Raw genomic sequence first — 20,105 nt, forward strand, 5'->3', positions numbered from 1 at the left:
AGCCAGCATCCACCACCAGAGATATGAGTGAAGGTACCTTAGGATGACCCCAGCTCCCAGCCACCGAGTCTTCCCAGCTGAGGCCCAAGATATCCTGGAGATATCAGAAGCCATCACCTCTGTGCCCTCTCTGAATACCTGACCCCACAAATTCCAGGAGCATAATGAAGTGGTGGCTTTAAACTGCTAGGATTTTAGGTAGTTTGTCACACCCACATCTGTTCCCTTTGGCAACCTGGCTCCTTCACCAGGAGGCTCAGCCTAGTCCTTGAGGCAGGAGTAGGGGAGGGAGGCTGGGGGTGAGGTGGGTGGGACATGCCTGTGCACATTCTCAAGATTGTCACCTTTCAGATCTTGAGATTCATGGAGAAGGTAGTGCTCACTCCCCTGGGTGGCAGGACCAGGCTGTACTTCTGAAGGGGCTGCCAGGCCCAGGCCCTGCTTCTTTTATCTTGCTTGGAGGTACAACATGGCAGTGCTGGGCCATCCCCTGTCTAGCTCCTCTTGTGCTCTTTGGAGGCTGGAGCTGGAGGGGTCCCTCCCCTCCCATCTCCAAAAATAGAGCAAGAGGAGAAAGGCAGCAGCATTCAGCTGAAGGGTCTGAGGACTGAAAGCAGAGTAGCAGAGGATGGCAGCAGGGTCCCGTCTGCTCCCTAGAGGCTAGGGGTATGGGCCAGGCAGCTGCTCCGGGATCTGGTGGCCAGAACCCTGAATGGACTCCTCTGGCAGGTAGGCTCCCTAGCAGGCGGCTTACCTGGAGGGCAGTTGGGCCAGCTGTTCCAGTTCCTGCTCCATATGCTCCTGTAACTCACTGGGCCTCAGCAGGACCTGGCAAATGGGGCAAATTGGGGCCTGGCTGTCAAACAACGCTGCTGCCTTCTTCTTACCTGGCGAGGGAAGAAGAGACAGACACATGAGCTGGGCTAGTCCATGGAGGAAACCCAGTGTTCCAGTCCTCCAACCCAAGCCTGCTACTGCCCCCAGGGGCTTCTTGGCCTACAGGAGGCGTGAGCCTAGGGTCTCAGCGCCTACGAGCATTGCTCCTCTTTGCAGCTCCAGAGACCGTGGCCATGAATGGTGCCCCCTCAGCCAGTTGCCCCACTCAGAAATCTGGGACACAATCAATGCTCTGTGCAATCAAGCCTCTACACCTCCGTGTCACACATGTTCAATCATCCTATCCCCAGAATACCCAGTGTCCCCGTCTCTCCCCTTTCCTCACTGCTTTCATGTTCCCCAGATCTAGAGAAGGATGAAAAGAAAGGACAAAGGGGACTCATTCCTGCAGTCATTCAACAAACATTCTCTGGTTATCTACTCTGACACCAGAGTAGACCAGTACAGAGCAGTGGGGACAGAGAATGGAATCAGATCTAGTCCCCGTCCTTGAGGCCCTCACAGTCCGAAAGACTCAGAAAGTCTGAAAAGGACCAGGTGACATCTAGGGTAGCATTCCCTTCCAGTTTCTTGCTTCTCCCCAAAGCTGCACGTTCAGGCTCTGTGCTTCTCATTCCACGCGCTGGGTGACCTCGTTCACCTGCCCTGAGTGCAGAAAGGGCTTTAGCTTAGCCCAGATCTTCCTCTTTTCATCTTCCCGCCGGTGCCTGGAGAGGGTCAGAATCAGCTTTCAGAGAGATAAAGGTCATGTCTTCGATGACTGAGATGGTTGCCTGAGTAGGGCTGCCAGATTAAATACAGGATGCCCGCTTAATTTGAATTTCAGATAAACAATGAATATGTTTTTTAGTATAAGTATGTCCCAAATATTGCATGGAACATACTTATACTAAAAATTATTCATTTTTCTTAAAATTAAAATTTATCTGGATGTCCTATATTTTCATATGTTAAATCTAGCAGCCCTGCATGTGAGGGAGCTCCCAGTTCAGGCCGAGCACAGGAACCTGTCTCCTTTGACACCATCATCCCTCAAGACTGAGGATGATTATGGTTCCCTGGATGCCCAGACAGAGGCATCTGAGGACTCCAAGGAAGTTGCAATTCATTCTGGGTGTGTGTTTTGAGGAGTGGCAAAAAGAGAAGGCTTAACCAAAGAAGTGAAATTTAAGTTGTACCTTAGAAGTATACCAAGCAGAGGATGGAGCAAATGAATGAGTCAATGAATAAGTTGTGAGTTCTTTGTGGGCAGGGACCATTCCTTATTCATCTTTATATTTATAGACAATTTATTGCAGGCCTGGGGCACAGACTAGATGCTCAATGATAAAGCAAAAGAGAGGAAAGGAGGAAGGGAAAGAAGAAAGGTTGGAAGAACATGTAGATTGTCCTAGAAGCCAAATAACGTTTGTGGGGCTGAGGTGCCAGCTGTGGCTTTGTGTGGGCCAGGGTGGGTGGGTATGGCCCGTCTGTATGGCTAGGTCTCTGAGGAGAGAAAGAAGTCCTGCTGATCATGTTCCTTGGTGGCTGTGGCTCAGGTGCTCAGGGGACAGCTGGACGGCAGCTCTGAGTGAAAGAAGTGGGTGTGGCCCTGGTCTGAGAGGTGGGAGATGAGGACTCCAGTCTCAGCTCTGCCCCTAACTCACTTAGCCAGAGAATCTCAGAGGTGAACGAGACCCTAGACATTCTCCAGGCCATTATCTTTATTTTACAGATAGGGAAATTGAGGCCTAGAACTGGAGACGGACCCTTGTACTTGGTTTTTGTTTTTTTGAGACAGAGTCTCACTCTTTGCCTGGGCTATAGTGGGGTGGCATCAGCCCAGCTCACAGCAACCTCAAATTCCTCAGCTCAAGCAATCTTCCTGACTCAGCCTCCCGAGTAGCTGGGACTACAGGCACATGCTATGATGCCTGGCTAATTTTTCTATTTTTAGTAGAGACGGGGTCTTACTCTTGCTCAGGCTGGTCTCAAACTCCTGAGCTCAAGTAATGCTCCCACCTCGGCCTCCCAGAGTGCTAGGATTACAGGTATGAGCCACGGCGCCTAGCCTGTACTTGGCTTTTGATTTCATGGCTTCATTTATTTATTCACTCAGCAAACATTTATTTAACAATTCTTCTATGTCAGGTATTATTCTAGGAGAAACTGAAGCTGAGAGATAAATAAAATACATTCTTGTCCTCAAGGAAGCCACAAATTAGTAGGAAAGCCCAAAAGGAAAGCCAGTGACCCGAGTCAGTGCAGGCGAGAACTATGGGGGAGGCATGGATGGGTACCATGGGAGGGCAGGAAGGGGCAGAGGACAGCTGGGAAGACCCACGGGGGAGGCTTTGCTCAAAGGGAGGCGTGAAGGGTGAGTAAGGGGCAGACCACTGAGGCAGGGCCTGGGGTGTAAATGGTAAGAGAGCAGATGGAGAGAGAGGAGGATCCAGGATGTGGGGTCGGGGCTGAGGTGGAAATATCAGGGGTTCGGTCCCCTTCAGCCTAGGACACCAAGTCTGGCTCTTAGGCTTTCTGGAGTCCAGTCTGGAGACCCGGCATCAGCATTCCCAGACACCTGTTCTCAGTTCACTGCTTTGCTGCCATGGGCATATTCTACTTTTCTGGGCTTGGCCTGTTTCCCTACTGGGACACTGGGCCTTCTTCCTGGCTCCCGGCTTCAGGAACGGCACTGAAAGGGATCAGCAGAGGGACCCTGCAGCCTATGTCCTCCATCCCACCCCCATTTTCTCCGGGGTTAGAGTGGCAGGTGTCAGCATGGCCATGGGCCCCCTGTGTCCCCTCCCCCGCTGTGTTCCCTATAATTTTATATTGAGACCTGTGGTCATGACGTGGGTTTTACTGCACTAACGACATGGCCTGCCCAGGTTTAATGACAAAATCCATACTCTGGCCCTGGGCCTGCTCCTCGTTTGCATAATTCCCAGAATACAGCTCCCTGAAGCTTTTGACCTGGGCCATTACAGTGGCCATAAAATGGGCCATAAAACCGCTGGGGATGGCCAAGAGGAGGGGTCTGTGGTCTTGCTGGGGTGGAAACGAAGCCCTCAACCCCCTACTCTTCCCAGGCTTGGGATGAGGCGTCCTCTGTCTCTTCCCTTCCACCGTTCCCAGACTCCGGGAGTCCAACTCCGAGTGATGAGGCCCCTGGAAATCCTCCACCCGGGTGTCCAACTGAGGCAGAAATCCTGCTCTAGTACAGCTGGCAGCATCGGGTAGGCAGCCCGAGCCCACCAGAGGCAGGCTGTCAGACAGCATCCTCTCCTTGAGCATTCCTCTCTCCCGCCCAGGACACCCCCAGTCCCCAGTAGCTGGCCAAGCCCTTTGCCACAGGTGGGCCTAGGTCAGGCAGGCCCAGGTTGCATCCTGTCCCTCTTCAGCTGGCCCGGTTCCCTCGGGAGGTCAAGAGCCAGGCTGAGCCGCATAGTGGGGAGACGCGGGAAGCACGCGGGGACGCGGACAGGGACTGGGACGGGCTGTCAGTGCTAAAGATGATGAATGGGGGAGGTGAGGCGGGAGGCCCAGTGTTATCGGCAGCGGATGGCGGGTGCGGGCGCTCGCCGTTCCTGCTAATCCCCGGGCGCTGCCTCAGCCCTTGCACTGATAACGAGGAAATGGGACTGACAACAATTTTTAGCTGAGAGATTCTTCACCAAAATGCCAGGCGGCCGGAGGTCTGACAGCGCCTGATTGAGTGTGTGAGTGCGTGGGGGGAACGCCCGCAGCCCCCTCCCCTCCCATGCAAAGATGGATCGCTCATTCCGCCTCCCGTCCACATTCATTACCGCGCGGCCCACCCCACCACCCCAGCGCGGCAGTGCCTGCCACCTCCACTTCTGCCTGCCGCAGGTATCCCCCCAAGCAGGAAGCGGGCAGGGAGGGGAGGGCGCCTGACCCTGTCCTCAGTCTTACACAGGGCAACTCCTGCTCAAAGGAGACTCTGCAGAGGCAGGGACTGAGTGTCAAGGGCAATGGGTCCTGGCCTGGAGACTCCCTAATTATATGACCTCCAGAGGGTCCCTTTCCCTTGCTGAGCTGCCAGAATACCTTCCCCATCTGACAACAGCCAGGCTCCAACAGGAGTGAAGAGGGATAGGTCTGCTGAGTAGAGAGCAGAGGTCAAAGCAAGGCAGTCCTTGCCCTAGCCTGGGCCAGGCTCCAGCCAGTGCAGCCCTCAAGCCTTGGAGCAAGGCCTTGGGTACCTGGGGCCCTAGATCAGCCCTCTGCTGCCCCCCTCTGTTGGGAATCGCTGACCATTGGGAACAGGCCACTCAAGGCCAGAGAGGGCTGCTCCTTCTCTGCCATCTTCCATAGTGAAGGCTGGTGCAGAACTGGACATATGGAGGGTCTCATGCAAAGGGAAAGCCTTCCCCTCCTCGGTCACTAACCCACACCAGGCCTTGCAGCTCCCCACCACGAGGCTGCCTCTCTGGCTTGGCCTGTTTGGTTTTGTCCTAGTTCTCTGGCATGGGGGTTCCATTCTTGCCTCTCTGCTTGTCCAAGCAGCAAATACCACCTTATCTTTTCTCTACAGACTGCAGAAGAAATGTCTGGTGCCTAACTAGGGATGAGGTGGGTGGTTAAACTGAGGGTGATGTGTACATATGTATATCCCACCCCCACCCTCTCGATGGAAGGGCTTCCATTTCCTAGTGACCAAAACACAGAATAAAACTTCAAGCAGAATTCAGTGGAGTTGCCTCTTACTAGCTGTGTGACCTTGAGCAAATCACGTAACACTTCTGAGCTTTATTTCTCCTTGTGTGAAACAAGGATAACAGTATCTAGCTCCCAGGACTTTTATGAAGATCCAACTGAATCAGGGCTGTGTACAAGTGAGGAGTCCTTATTGTTTCTAGCACAGTTTGTTGTCTGTGCCTACATCTACCCACTCCTGACACCAGCCTTGCCTTGCCCTGTGTCTGGCCTTCTTCCCTGCTGGGGCCAAGATCTTTTAACACTCAGTAGGTACCCTGAGTACCTGGAGTACATGGAGTTTCTTCTTCCTATCCATTCATACCCATTTACCTATTTATTAGTTTGTATGTCAACGTATTCATCTGTCTGTCCATCCATTTGTCCATTATCTGTCTCTTGATAACAACAACTATCAAGTATCATTATATATTAGGTTGCAGGTTAATACTGCACATATTTTATCTCATTTGATCCTTCCAGCAGTCCTGTGAGGTAGGTGTCATTATCTCCACCACACTGATGAGGAAAGTGGAGCTCAGAACAAGGCAGTGACAGAGCTATAAGTTCAGAGCAGGGATTTAAATCCAGGTCTGTCTTACTCCAAACCTGAACAGTATCCAACTAGCTACCTACCTACCTATCACTCACCTAGCTAATGATTCAATACTATTCCACAGATGTCTATCGGATACCTGCTATCGGTTTGCCATCGTATAGATGCCAGACAATAATGAGTGTGACAGACACAATCTCTGCCCTCAGGAGCTTAGGACCTAACGATGGATGGAAACATTAAAAAATTGTCCCCAGAATGGTCTTAGAAAAAGAAAAGTACATGAAACTATGGGAGTATATCATCTGATGTGGAAGGTGAAGGAAGTGACATTTAAACAAAGGTCTGAAGGATGAGTGGGAACTAGTCAAGCAATGACTGGGGGAAGTGGTGTTCTAGGTAGATAATAGCATGTTTGAAGGTACAGGAGGGAGAGAGCCTAAGTGAGGAACTGAAAAAAGTCCAGTGTGGCTGGAACAGAAAGAGTGAGGGACAGAGTGTTGAGATTTGATGAGAGAGAGGCCACATCCTAGAGGACTTTTTAACTACCCTTAATGATTTTGGTTATTATTTTTAACATATAGTGAAAAGCCATCAGAGAGTTGTAAGCCAGGGAGTGACATATCAGACTTGCATTTTAAAAAGATCATCTAACTGCAAAGTAGTGAATGGTCTAAGAGAGCAAGAGTAAATGCAGGAAGACTGTTCAGGAGGTCATCTCACCAGGTCAGGGAGAGACAATGGTGACTTGCTGTAGCACAATGATGATGGGAACGAACAGAAGCAGATGGATTGGACATGGGAATTAAAAGACAGAAAGGCATTAAGGATGACTCCAAGGGTTCTGGCTTGAGCACCTGCTGATGGTAGCCTATTTACTAACTTATGGGCAGGAGGATGAGCAGCAGGCTTGGTAAGGAAGAAAATGAGTTCAGTTTGGAAGTATAATACTTAGTTGGAGGAACTCTTAAAGACAATCCATGTGAAAATGCTGAGTAGGCACTATGCATGAGCCAGAGCTAGAATTATAGACCTGGGAGACATTGACATATAGGTAAGAATGGAAGTTCGCCACTGGATCCTCTGTGCCTAGAACAATGTCTGGCATATGGTAAATAATAAGTATTTATTGAATGAATAAATAAATAAAGTTCAGAGTAGGTGAGATCACCTAGGGAGAGCATATACACTAAGAAGAGTCTGGAATAGAACCTTGATGAACTCTAACAGGTAGAGGAAGTTTAAGTCATCAAAAACTAAGAAGGAACAGCCAAGAGGTAGGATGAAAATAAGGAAAGTGTGATGTCACTGAAGCCAAGAAGGGAAGAGTTTCAAGGAGGGAGGGAGTGCCATCGGAAGGGTCAAATGCCACTGGGAGGTCAAGAATGTAAGCCACGAAGAGTGTCCCGTCCACTCATTTTATCCTTAGTACAACTGTCTGGCCTCCACTTCATCTATCCATCATCCATCCGCTTCATCTATCCATCGTCCATCCAGACCACCTCATGCACTCTCCCCTCTCACTCCCTTCCTCCTTCTCTCCAAAAACCATGATTGGTGCCTCTGCTGAGTGTGGGACGGGAAGAGTTAACATGCTGACAGACGGCATTTTTTACCTTCAGTCAATATGAACAAGGCCCCAAGACTATGATTCCAAACATCTGGATTTCATCAATATGTGATCTGTCATCGTATATTGGCATTCCCCAGTCCCCGCGCCAGAGCAATGCGGCTGGTTTTATTAATACGTCAAATACATTATCCGTGTAATACACTTGTCTGGCTGGGGCCTCCCGCTGGGGCGGGGCGGCGGATTTGAATGTATGATGAATCAGTTTGCATTACATGTTCGTAAGTCATCATTTGTCAGGATTAATAGGCATCCCTGGTCGAGGAGGTGGGGGGAGGGCGGGCAGGGGAGAGCCGTGTATTTAGCTGTGGCCCATACTTATCTGCTGGTGCCCAGGGATGCCCTGAAAACAGCTGTGCTCCCTCTTGCCCAGACCCCAGGGTAATGGCTGGTGCTCAAGGAGCAGAGGTGACATTTTGAGCAGTTCCAGAGTCACTTGGAACCCAGTAGGCCTATTTGTCTCTGCTTTGGGCTTGCCAAACAACCAAAAAGGATAGGGCAGGGGCCAGCAGCACAAGCTGCCTAACTTTTAGCATCCTTTAGGACTCAACCTAGGACTCTTTCTTCCAGGTAGCCTCCCCTGACTCCCCCAGACTGTCTTAGGGGCCTCCTCTGTGTTCCCACAGCCTCTTGTGCTACTTCTATCACAGTGCTTGTCACACGGAATTATTGTTGCCTCTTATGTGTCTATCACCCTCTTTAGATCATACATTTCTAGAGGGCAAACATTAACTTGTTCACTGCTATAGCCCCAGCATCTAGCAGAAGCCATAGCCCAAAGTAAGAGAATAGTCATAGCAATAGTAGAAATCAATACATATTGCTTGAGTTAATGAATAAATGATCATCGACCTAAATCCCCAAAGATGCAGACATCAACTGGGAGACAGCATGGGGTTTTTCTCAGCTCCTTGCCCGATTCTGACCCTGGTTCTAATCTGGTCTCTATCCTGCAACATGTGCTCTTCTTACCTGCTCCTCTTCTTTCCATAAGACATGTATAGGCCCCTCGCCCAGCATCAGGTTCCTTACATGTGACACACATACACGGGTGTGACACATTCATGCCCACATGCCCTTGCCATCTCCTCCTCTCCCTCCGCTCTGCCTGCAGAAGCTCTGATTGGCAGGACCCCTTCCACACGGCCTCCTGCCAGCTCCAGGTACAAGAGTCTGGCTGGTGCCCTGATCCCTATTGAGATGGACACTATTTACTGTCTCCAGCAACAGAGGGCATCTGGATTGGGCCAGACATGGCTTCTGGGTGGCCAACGGCAAACGTCTGCAGGACAGCCGAGTGAGGTCAGCCTGTGAACAGGTGTAGGCTCAGACTAGGCCTCGAGCTGGAGCCAAAGGTTCCAGGCCAAGGCATGAGCAAGCTCACTGAGTCTTGGTCCTGGAACCCAAACCCTTGGCCCGATGAGCCTTTCCTCCAGGCAAGTGCACCAGCCAACCTGTTCAGAGACCGGTGGGGCTTCAGGGGCTACAGCTATTTCACATCCCTGACCTTGGCTATTCCCAACATAATTGTAGCCTCTCTCCTCTTGCGGAGCTACAATTCAGCTCCCCTCCTCCTTTAGCTAATAACTTCCAGACAGCTCTCTGAGCTGGGCTGGACCAGTAGTGGGTGGGGTAGGTGGGGCCTCCCAGAGTTCCCTGGGATTAGGCTTCACAAACTGCGTAAAGGGCCTGATTCAGGCAAACATCCCCATATGGACATGCTCACAGATCCTTGCAGGTGTCTGGACCCACACACATGCTGACATTGACACACACAGGTGCTCACACAGTGTGGGTATTTTTTCCCCTCTAGACAGACACACCTGAGCACCTATGCATTATTCGGGTGTAGACTGAGTATACCTTTACTCTCCCCAGCACACCCACACACTTCACTCTCTCCCGGTGCCTTCCTGGCCATGGAGCCAAAATGCTGAGACTGTGCTGTTTAAAGTAAAGTAACTTCAAGTGCGCTTTACCCCCCGCTGGTTCTAACTATGGGCTTATAAATATGAAGTGGGAACCTCCACAGCTGTGGGCAATAAATCCTGAACCGCTGAGGGGGGCAGTGTTACCTGCTTTCGAGGCTGATGGGTGGACTGTGGGGCACTGATTACAAGTGCCTGCAGGGCTGGACGGGCAGTGGGCCAGCCGCCTGGCCCCCGGCACTGCCTGCTAGCCCGTCCCAGGCCAGCTGCCTCCCACAGACCTGCAGGGTCAAGAGACCCAGAGCCCTAGGGAGGGAGCGGGGACCAGGAGAGCAACAGAGGGAGGTAGAGGAAGAGAAGGGCCGGGCTGGGGAGAGCACGCAGCCAGCCACGTGCTGCTAAGGCTGAGGGGAGCCCTCGCATCTGGAGATCAATTAGCATCAATTACTGACTTCATTTAATTGTCGTCCAAGATGAATTTGTCATTTTTAGCTGGGAATTAATGGGAGACCTTCACCTCTCCCTGGCAGCAGCAGCGGAGCCAACAACGGTCACCTCAGCCTCCTAGGAGCTCTGAATCCTGCTTGGGCCTGGGGCCAGGCGGGGGCAGGCAGCTAGTGGGGCTTCTGTTCCCCGGGCAAGCTCTGGCCTGGCCCACTGTAGCCCAGGGCCAAGGTGGGGGCCGTGGGTCCTGGGTAGCAGTCCTTTGCAGCCTCTGTCTTCAGCCAGAAATTAATTTGCTGGGCTGAGCATGTTTACCTTTTCCCAGCAAAGGCGAGACAGTAAACAGCGGCCTGGCGGCTGAAATTGAATTGATAACTGCATCAACGTGCCAGATAACGCCTAAAATAATATGCCGATAAGGAAATTCGATTTGATTTGCTGCTGCGCATCAGATTGGCCCCATCTGTAGCTGCCTGTAATCATTTTCAATTGCGTTGGGAAACCTTATTTGTCCTTAAATATTTCTGTCATTTTTCATTGCTGGCGACAGATCCTTGGGCAGGTGGCAGGGGTGCGCTGCCTCCGTGGGCGCAGGGCGGCGGCCCGAGGAGGAGGGGCCGTGTGGACTCGGAGGGAAGGAGGCAGGGAGCAGGCAGCCGGGCGGTGACAGCTGTTCCTCCAATCAATCACGCTGTCGACAGGGAGGGACGACTGGCTGGCAGAAATTGAGTTTGCCTCACAGGGGACGATTGAGCAAATTAATAGCCCATTAGCCAAGCAGTGACCTGAGAAATGAAGGTGCAGGGGTTCCTGCTCACTCAGGCCGGCTGGGGTGGGGCAGGGCAGGGGCAGGGTCTGGGGAGGGGAGGGCTCAAGAGGGGTGTGGGAAGAGGAGGGATGGATGGATGCACGGATGAAATGGGGAATAGAGTGTGTGGGGCCGGGTGGGGAGTCGATGGTGCAGGAGGACAGACATCCCGCTGGGGGAGGAAGGCTGGAGATGCACACAGTCCCAGGAGAGATGCGTAGGCGGCTCCGGCAGATGTCTCTGCCACCTTCCCACCATGCCCTCTGGGACCGAGTACTATGCCCATAATCTTCTCTCCACCCGCAGTCTCTAGCTACGCCCTTGACGTCTTCTCTTCACTTTCGGGAAGCCTGGTATATCCCCTGGAGACACCACTTCCTTGTGTCCTCTCCAGGGCAGGCAGTTTATTCTCCAAACTCCATGCTCCTCACTGGGGTCAGTGTCTTCCAGTCCATGTGTCTTCACCCTACAGTTCTTTGAGGTCAAGTACCATGTGGCATCCCACCTTGTCACTGCTATCTGCCATCTCCATTCTCTAGCCCAAGCCCCTGACCTCCTCAGCTCTGATTATTCTTCCTGTACTCATGTCCTCCTGGAGGACTTTGTCAATAACCTAAATTGCTCTGTTATAGAACTCCCTCCCTCCCAAGGCCTCAAGGCCTTGTACCCATTAAACTTGCTCTTTCTTCTGGCCTCCTCCCAGCTCCTGAGCCACCTCGCACCCGTGGACGCTGGCCTGGACCCCACGGCACATCAGCTCAACACCCTCTGGCCGACACCCTCAACCTCTTTACTTCCTTTGCCTTCTCTGCAACCCAGTTATTCTCCTTTTTGTCTCAGACACACAGGCGGCTACGCACAGCTGGGGAAAATCACAAAACCACGCAGATATGTGCCAATAAAAATTCACAGTTTCCAATCTCAGCACTACTAAGCAATCTCTGGCTCCCTTTGCCCACAGAGACAATTCAATGATATTTTACTATCTGAGCCCCCTCCCCGTCTTCTGTCCCCCTCTCTCTCACTAGGTGGCTTTGCTTCCTCCTTCACTCAGAAATTTAGTTCTCAGGCATGAGTCTGCTCAATCTCTAGATCCACGCTCACCTCCTTTCTCCCTCCAGTTTCAGTGGAAGGGGTATTCATCTTCCTGCTTCAGCTTACTTCTCCCGGGCTTAGGATCTCATTCCTGCCCCTGTTCCCCAGGAAACTGATGGGTTCCCCCTCCACTGCCACCTTGCCTTCTTCCTCATGCGTCTCCCCATCAGCATGTAAACTCCCGAGTCTCTCCCGTATTGCAGCAGCATCAACAACCCTTCTCTCTCATCTCTCTGGCACCTTGAGCTATTGCCCTTCCTTCTCCTTTCCTTCTCACCTAAGATGCCCCAAAGACTCTTACTTGCTGTCCATGCTGCTGTATCTCCTAACCATTTTATAACCCCCTGCAGTCTGAGTTTCATCCCCATCGTTCTAAGGACACTGTTCTCAATCAGGTCACTGATGATCATCAGTTGCCAAATACAATGGACACTCCATTTATATTCATTTATTTATTAATTCAAAGGTTATTTGTTGCATGTCTTTCATGTCTAGGCACTATATGGGGGTCTAGGGTTACAGTGTGATCTATGTCCTTATGGAGCTCACAGTCAAGGGAGGGAACTGATACAATAAAATACTCAGACAAATAACTGTAAAATTGCAGTTGTGGCAAAGAGAGGTCAACAGTGCTATGGAAGCCCATACTATGGAGACTTGCCTTGCTCAGAGAAACCCAGACAGGCTTCCCTGAGGAAGAGACACAAGCTAAGATGTGATGGATGAGTAGCAGCTGAAGAGTTGAGGAGGAAGGGAAGTGGTAATACTGATCAAATGCTTACTCTGTGCCAAGACTGTACCATTTTATCCCCCTGAATAAATGAGGAAACAGAGGCACCGAGAAGTTCTTAACTTGCCCGCAGTTACCAGGTACGTGGTGGTGTTAGACCTTCAACCCAGGCCATGTGATGCCAGAGCCCATGCATGCTCCTAACCACTCTACGCTACGGCCTCTGGTATTAGCTGTTGTCCTGTCATCATTCGCTTCTCCCTCCGCACACTCCATGTGTGTCGCCACTCTGGTTTCATGCCCTCAGGCTACACATCCAATCTGAGCCATGCAGGCAGGAGCACTGTACACAGGAGATTCTCTGCTTGGAAGTGGGACTTGTCCTCCTCTAGACCTGCCCTCCTCCTGCTGTTTCTGCTTCATTGCGTGGCGTCACTGTGCACAGACTTCCCTAAACTGACAGTCTTGACTCTCTCTTTACTCAGGCCCCGACAGCCAGTAAACCAACATCTTAGCTGTCTTTACCTCCTGAGTACCCATCAGAGCCATCTGCTTCTCTCCATTGCCCTGGTTCAGGCATCCTCATCTCCAGTCTTTACTCTCACATCTAATGTGTCTCTCTCCCTCTCATCTAGTTCCATCCCTGAGGTTAAAAGGATCTGCCTAAAACACAAATCAGATCCTATCATTTAGATCCGTAAGATCCTTCCCTGGCTTCCAAAGCCACAGCATAAATAGACTTCCACAAGCCCCTCTCCAGCCTCACAAATCCTGGCCCTTCACTTGGTATTCTCACAGCCAAGAACACCCTTGGCATCCATCTCCCCACGGGTAACTTCAAACTCCTATTTATTCTTTAAGACCACATTCAGACAATGCTTCCTCTTTGAAGCCTTCCCTGATAGTTACTCTTTCTTCATGCTATGTTGCTTGTATATCTATACCTCTATTATTGCACATGTCATATAACACTGTAATTATTTGTTTATTCATCTACCTTCCTTGGGAGAGTCTGAGCTCCTTGAGGGTGGGGAGGTTATCTGGTTCATCCTGGTACGCTCAGGACCCTATGCATAAGGTCTGGCACAGAGTGGGTGTTTGCGAATGTTCGGTGACCACGTTAATGGGAGGAGGACTTGAAGGGCCTGCAGGAGAATGTCTGGAAAGGGAATGAGAGATGGGGGTAGGTGGATGGGGGAAGTGTCAGGGTGAGAGAGGTGGGAATAGGGGAAGGAAGGCAATCGAGGTAATGCTGAAAACTCCTTTTGCTTAAATGAAGCTGTGCTTCATGGTCAGTGAGAGTCAGAGGACCCAGGGGTTTCAAAATGTAGAAGCCCTCAAAAGGCAGAAGCTCCATAATTGCTCTCCCCCTCGAAATATCAAGTGCTCATAGGCATGGTGGGACACGGGTGGGCAGTGACCACATGAATGTAACCAAACAGTAAAATCCCATGCCTAGAAACATCAGCAGACATACATACATGCCAAGACAGACAGACAGGCACGTGCTCCTAGAGGGTCCCTAGCAGCCCCCCATCCCAGAGCCCTCTGCAGCCTCTCTGCTGGCCCACCGCCCCACCCGGAACCCCTGGGCTGCTCGTGCTCTCTCTCAGCAATTTCCCTACCCAAGAAAGCTCTAAGGGTTTCAATTACCGGCGCGTGGGATTTAGTGCCCTGGGCTTCTCTGACTGGAGGAGATTTATTTGAAGGTTTAGTGTCGTGGAGAATTCACGTCTTCACTCCCAGGAGCCCAGCTTCCGTCCTGAGCCCCTAAATCAGGAACCAAGATGGGCTATTGTCACTTACCGCATTAGCCTCGTTAGCGGACCAGGAGGGGTGATTAATAGCAATGCACACACAGCCATCCTGCTCGCTCGCAGCTCCTGCTGCTGCTCGTGACCTGGGGAGGGGTGGGGAGTGGCTGAGCCTGCTCTGGGATAACTAAGGACTCTAGGCTTGGCCCCCTCCCCATCACCAGTCAGGGAAGTCCATACGGCCATTCCAGATCTGGGGACGGTTCACTGATGAGCAAGTCTAGCCAGAGAGAGCACAGCCGGAGGCCCCTGGGGCCTGACTCCCAGAGGGGGCAAGAAAGCAGGGGTGCCCGAGGGGGCTAGTTCTGGGATAAGCGCTAGAGTGTACACCTGCATGCGGGAGAGAGCTGGGTGGGGTGGGGTGCGGTGTGGAAGGGAGACAGGCGGCGCACATGCAGGAGATGGGCAGGTGCGTGTTTATTTCATTTCCCAAACTGTGCGTGCCTGCTATGGGCCAGTGACGTTCTAAGAACGGGAGACACGGCACTGAGGACAGACAAGGGCCCTGAGAGGAGGAGGTGTGTATGTGAAAGAGGGACACGTAGGTACATGAAAAAGAGAGAGAAGTGTGTGAGAGAGAAATAAAAAGTGTGGTTGAGAGAGAGAGGGAGAGAGAGGAGTGAATGTGTGAATACAAGAGGGAGAGGGCTGTATGAGAGACAGAGGTGTGTGTGTGAGAGAGAGAAGGGCGTGTATTTTCTGTTTTTTTTTCCTTTGTCTTTTCAAATTCTTCCCTCCCCACTCTTTTCTCCTAGAAAGTTTTTGGAGTCAGGCTAACCTGGGCTTGAATCTCAGTTCTGGCGACTTCATTCATTTATTTGCCCATTCATTCATCAAATCATTACTGAGCACCTCCTTGCTTTCACCGTCCTGTGCCTTGTTTTGCTTACCTATAAACTGGAGATAATGATTACACCTGCCTAACAGGGTGGTTGGGAAAACTCGGTGATGTAATTTATGTAAAATGTCTTGCAAGAGCACAGAGTTTGCAGCTAGATGTGCCCTCGCACGGCACCTGGCACACAGGTTAAGAACTAAGAGCTATGGAGCTAGGGCTCTTCTGCTGATCCTGTTTCCTTTTCTCTCTCTTTCTCTCTCTCTCAATCACAGCTGAGCCATAGTATTAATTATTAGAACCAATTGACTGTTTAGACTCTGATGTTTTAACTAATCACCACTAATGGCAAACACTGGTGGGCAATCACATTCATTTAGTTCCCAGGCAAAACCCTTCTCATAGTTGAGAGCGGACCAGACAGAGGAGATGCAGCACTAATTGGGATTTGGGAATGATGAGGGGGGGATCACTGCTGCCCAGAAAGAGGCTGTCCTCTCCTCCCTGGGGGTCCTGGGCGAGCCAGGTCCCTTGGGACAAGTCAGTTGAGCCTTGCCTTGGAAGTGGGTTGGCTTCCTTCCCGGCCTTTTTCTCCTCTGCCTTTTGGCCTCAGTTTCCCCTTTTGACTTAGAATTCTGTCATGGGAGTCTTCAGCAACCACCACCCTGGAAATATCCCAGAAAGATCCTACCTGCTCCCCTTCCCTGAGATGCTTTTTAATTGTTGTCCTTCCTAAAAGTCTGCTTCCAGGAAGAGTCATTTAGACATAGGTTTGAACCCTGCCTCCGCACAGGGATCGGCTTGCTGCTGGTGGAAGGGGGAGTGCACCCTGCGCGTGCCGGCTGAGGGTTTGCATGAAGAGAGCAGACAAACACGTGCTCACAGTTGCTGAGTCTGGAGAGAGACCAGGGCTGGGGATGTGACCTGAGCAACGCATGCCTGAGAAAACACCTGCTCACTTGTCCTGCCTTCTTCACGCTGGGTCCCAGAGCCCATCCGGCACACAGCCCTGCTCTGCACCAAGCCCTGGCCCCTCCTGGGTCTGCTCCAGCCTAGCTGGGGGAGCCAGAGCCCCAGAACTCAGAAATGCCTGCTTCAGGGTGCAGCCCAGGCAGGGCTGGACCGCAGGGCCCCAGCGTCCTGGAGGGAGGTGGCCTAGGTGCCCATGGCCAGCAGGTGTCGCTGTGGCTCCAGCACTGGGAGGGGGTGTTAGGCAGGGGCCCTGGAGCAGGCAGAGGTGCTGGGTGCCCCTTGGCCTACTGCCCCTACCTCAAGCCTTCCTGCTGGGAAAGCCTTCACCAGGGCTTCTGACACCTGAAGTGTGCACGGAACACTTGAGGTTCATTTAAAATGCAGGTTCTGATTCAGTAGCTCTAGGGTGGGTCCCAAGAGTTTGCATTTCTACCAAGCTTCTAGGGGACACTGATGCTGCTGGCCTGTGAACTTCCCTCTGAACAGCAAGGTCCTAACTGGACAGCTCCCTCGTGGGAGGTGCTGGCCCTGCTCTCTTCCAATGCCAGTCCTCACCCTCACTCCTATGTCTTTAAATAAAGCTCAAAATCAGAGGCCAGGGGTAACTATGAGAGAGCCCCTCTTTTTTGGAGATGGGCTTAACTAGACCAGCATGAAGTGGGCAGTTTGTAGAGCAGCTCTAAACCCAAGCCTTAACCCTAGTCCTCTGACCTAACCCAGCCCTAGGGCGTAGTCCAAATGCTAAACTTAAATCTAAACCCAAATCCAATAGTGATTCCCCAAATTAACCCCAGTTCCCAATGGGCTAGCCATTGCTTCAGTCCTGTCCCAAGACAGAGTGCCTCCTGAGCCTCTCTGATGGCCTCCTTGTCCTCTGCCTGAGCCAGCACAGTGGAGTAGTAGGAGCTAGAACCTGGGTCAAGCTCTTCTAGGACTCAGCAAGGAAGCTCAGGCAGAAGAGAAAAGCCCTGTGGCGTCTAGCTGAGAACCTGCATTCCCCAGAGCCTTCCTGGAAGGCGCTTTCTGCTGGGGAGAGGAGGAGTCTTGTCCTTCCTTGCCTTACCCCATGTTGCCTGCTCCTGGGACGTGGGGAAGGCAGGGAGGAAGTGTGTCCACTAGCCCTGCCCTGACTGCAGGTGAAAAGGGAGAATGTGTGTATCTGGGGGTGAAGCACCCTCTGGGGCTTTTCTTTCCAAATCCAAGTCTCTGAGGGGCCTTCCTCCTTCCTGTTCCTGTCTGGTGCTTCTGCACGGTACAGAAGCGGATTCCTGCAGGGGCGATAGGTTATATGAGCCGGACCATAAGCGTTCACTCCTTCCAAGTCTGACATTTTGTGATTTTTAAGTAGGAATGCAATTTTAAATAGGAGCAATCTGGCCTTGCCCTGGAGGGCTACCCACTGTGACCCACTCCTTAAGTAAGGAGTTTAAGAGATGGGTCCAATCAGCGAAGAACCCATCTCTCACACTGTGTAATTAAAAATACTCCTGCATGTACCAACACTCTTGCCTTAAAGGCACCCACCTCCCTCTCCATTTGCAAACGCTTCTACTTGGAAAAACTACCTCTGCATTTATAAAGCACCTCCACATTTACAGAATATCTCTACAGTTTTGCAAATTGCTTTCTCGTCAGCCATGTAAATAAAAAGATTTTTTTGAATACCTTGAAAAGGCTATTTAATTCTCTGTGCCTCAATTTTCTCATCTGTAAAATGGAAAGAATAAAAGTACCTACTTTAGAGGATTATGTTATAAAGTCATTTGAACAGTGCCTGGTACATATAAGCCCTTTACATTGTGTTGACTATTCTTGATATTACTAATACCTGGGGATATTCGGCACCTTAGATAGGGAGAGTTTCTTTAGATAGGGAACGGTAAAAATCATTGTCCAACGTCACATTGCTAGTAAGCTTAAGAATGAAACTTTGGGCTCCTGTAGACCAGTTTTATGGTCTGCGTACTACACTGCAAACATCTGGCCAAAGTAATCCTTATCAGGAAGGAAAGGCTGACCCAGCAGGACAGTGGGTCGAGTCTTTCCCTGCCCTCTGCAGGTCTAGGGCATGGGAGGGAACAGGGAAGGCAGCCTCGCCAAGGAAAGTGATGCGTCCCCCGTGGGCTGGCCTAGGCTCAGGTCTGTGTTGGGAGAGGAGATAGGGTATGCTCTGCTCCTGGATTTGTTCTGTGGCTGACACGACGGAGAGGGAGAAAGTGAGAGAGAGAGAAAACGTGTGCACTGGAGAGACACCATAGCGGCTCTGGGCCCCCTCCCCCCACCAAAACCATCTTCCTCTCCCCTCAAGCTTGTATCCTTCTCTTTTCCCTCCACATGGCATTTTCCTCTACTCCTCCTCCCCTCGTTCTGTCCTGGTGGCTCAGTCAGAGGTGGCATCTCAGGGCCAGGGCTGGGCTGAAGGAGGGAACAGTGGTTAGGCAAGGAGCCTGGGAGGGGGAACGTGAGTTTTGGGGTCAGACGGGCCCCGTCTTGAAAGCAACTGCAGCATTGCTAGCCATGTGCCTTTAGGCAAGTGCCATAACCCATCTGAGCCCTCTCTTCCTTGCCTAGAGACTGAGGACGGTGACACCACCTCCCCAAGGCTTTAACAAATGAGATGAGTGTGCGTCACCTGAAGTACAGCGACTTGTTGCCCTGTGGGGGAAACCACGGAGCGGCCGTGGCCTGGGAGTGCAAGGGGACAGGGCTGGCAACCTGGTAGCCTCGGGGAGGCTTTGCCCACAGGTTCTTGTGTTGCTCCACCCATGAAGGCCTGGCCCTTCCCCAGGCACAGTGGTCAGTGGTCAACAGGACAACACAGGCCTGTGTCATGAGGAAGGCAGCTGCATGGGGGGCTGGGCTGGAGGTTGTGTGCAAAGAGGGCCTGGGACAGAGAGACAGCTGGGAGGCCGGGCCAGGCACAGCCTGTTACCAGCTGCACGATGGTCCTCTCAGCCCTGCCACCACCAGCTCCCCCTAGCCACAAGGTGCCAGTCCAGGCTCCCTCACTGTCCTAGTTCTCGGCTCTGAGCACAGAGTGGGGCTGCAGGAAGGAACCTGGTGAATGTACCATGGCTGAGGCTGGGTCTGCTCAAGGGAGAGCCTTCCCTCTGTCTGTTGGTCTGCCTGTCCCTTCCCCTCTCTTCCTTTCATTTTTATCATGACCTATCCCAAACTTAGTCCCAGAACGCCCTCAAAGTTTGCAGCCCAGTGCTCTGGGGGTGTGGAGCGAGGCCCGGGCTCAGAAGCTTGCAGGCTGGGGAAGACGGCACACGTGAGATACCACTGTGAGGCTGCAGGGAGAAGGGCTGAGGGGCAGGAGGGCAGGGCTCAGAGGGGGAGAGGGCTTCCTGCAGCAGGGAAGCCTGGAGTGTCAGGTGGCAAGAGAAGGAAGAGTCGAACAATAATTAAGGCAGAGGCTGAGAGGCAGCCCAGCCGGGCTGTGTGGCTGGAGTAGGGCAGACGAGCGAGGGGGTGCAGGCTATAAGGCTGGTGGGGCCTCCCCTGGGCCTTCGCTCTGCAGGTGTTTCAGAGCTGGCAGGACTTAGACGGTGGTGTTGAGCCCCCTCAGTATTTAGACAGGGAATTGAGGCTTGTGACTAGAACAGTCCCTTGCAGAAGGACATGCCCTGGCCACGCCTATACCACACCCTAGTAAGCCAGGCACTGGCCGGGCATGAAGCAGTTTGATGCCTCCG

General features: G+C 52.0%; 1 protein-coding gene across 2 annotated transcripts in view; it reads right to left on the minus strand.

The window, feature by feature from the left end:
• The window catches only part of RNF220 (ring finger protein 220), a 212,940-nt gene that overhangs the window by 35,644 nt on the left and 157,191 nt on the right, over positions 1-20,105 (minus strand). For both annotated transcript variants that reach the window (XM_045545602.1, XM_045545601.1), the window contains exon 2: positions 755-887. In XM_045545602.1, coding sequence (XP_045401558.1) covers positions 755-887 — 133 coding nt within the window. The remainder of the gene's footprint in view (positions 1-754; positions 888-20,105) is intronic.

Source organism: Lemur catta, chromosome 3 (assembly GCF_020740605.2).
Source record: "Lemur catta isolate mLemCat1 chromosome 3, mLemCat1.pri, whole genome shotgun sequence".
NCBI classification, from domain to species: domain Eukaryota; kingdom Metazoa; phylum Chordata; class Mammalia; order Primates; family Lemuridae; genus Lemur; species Lemur catta.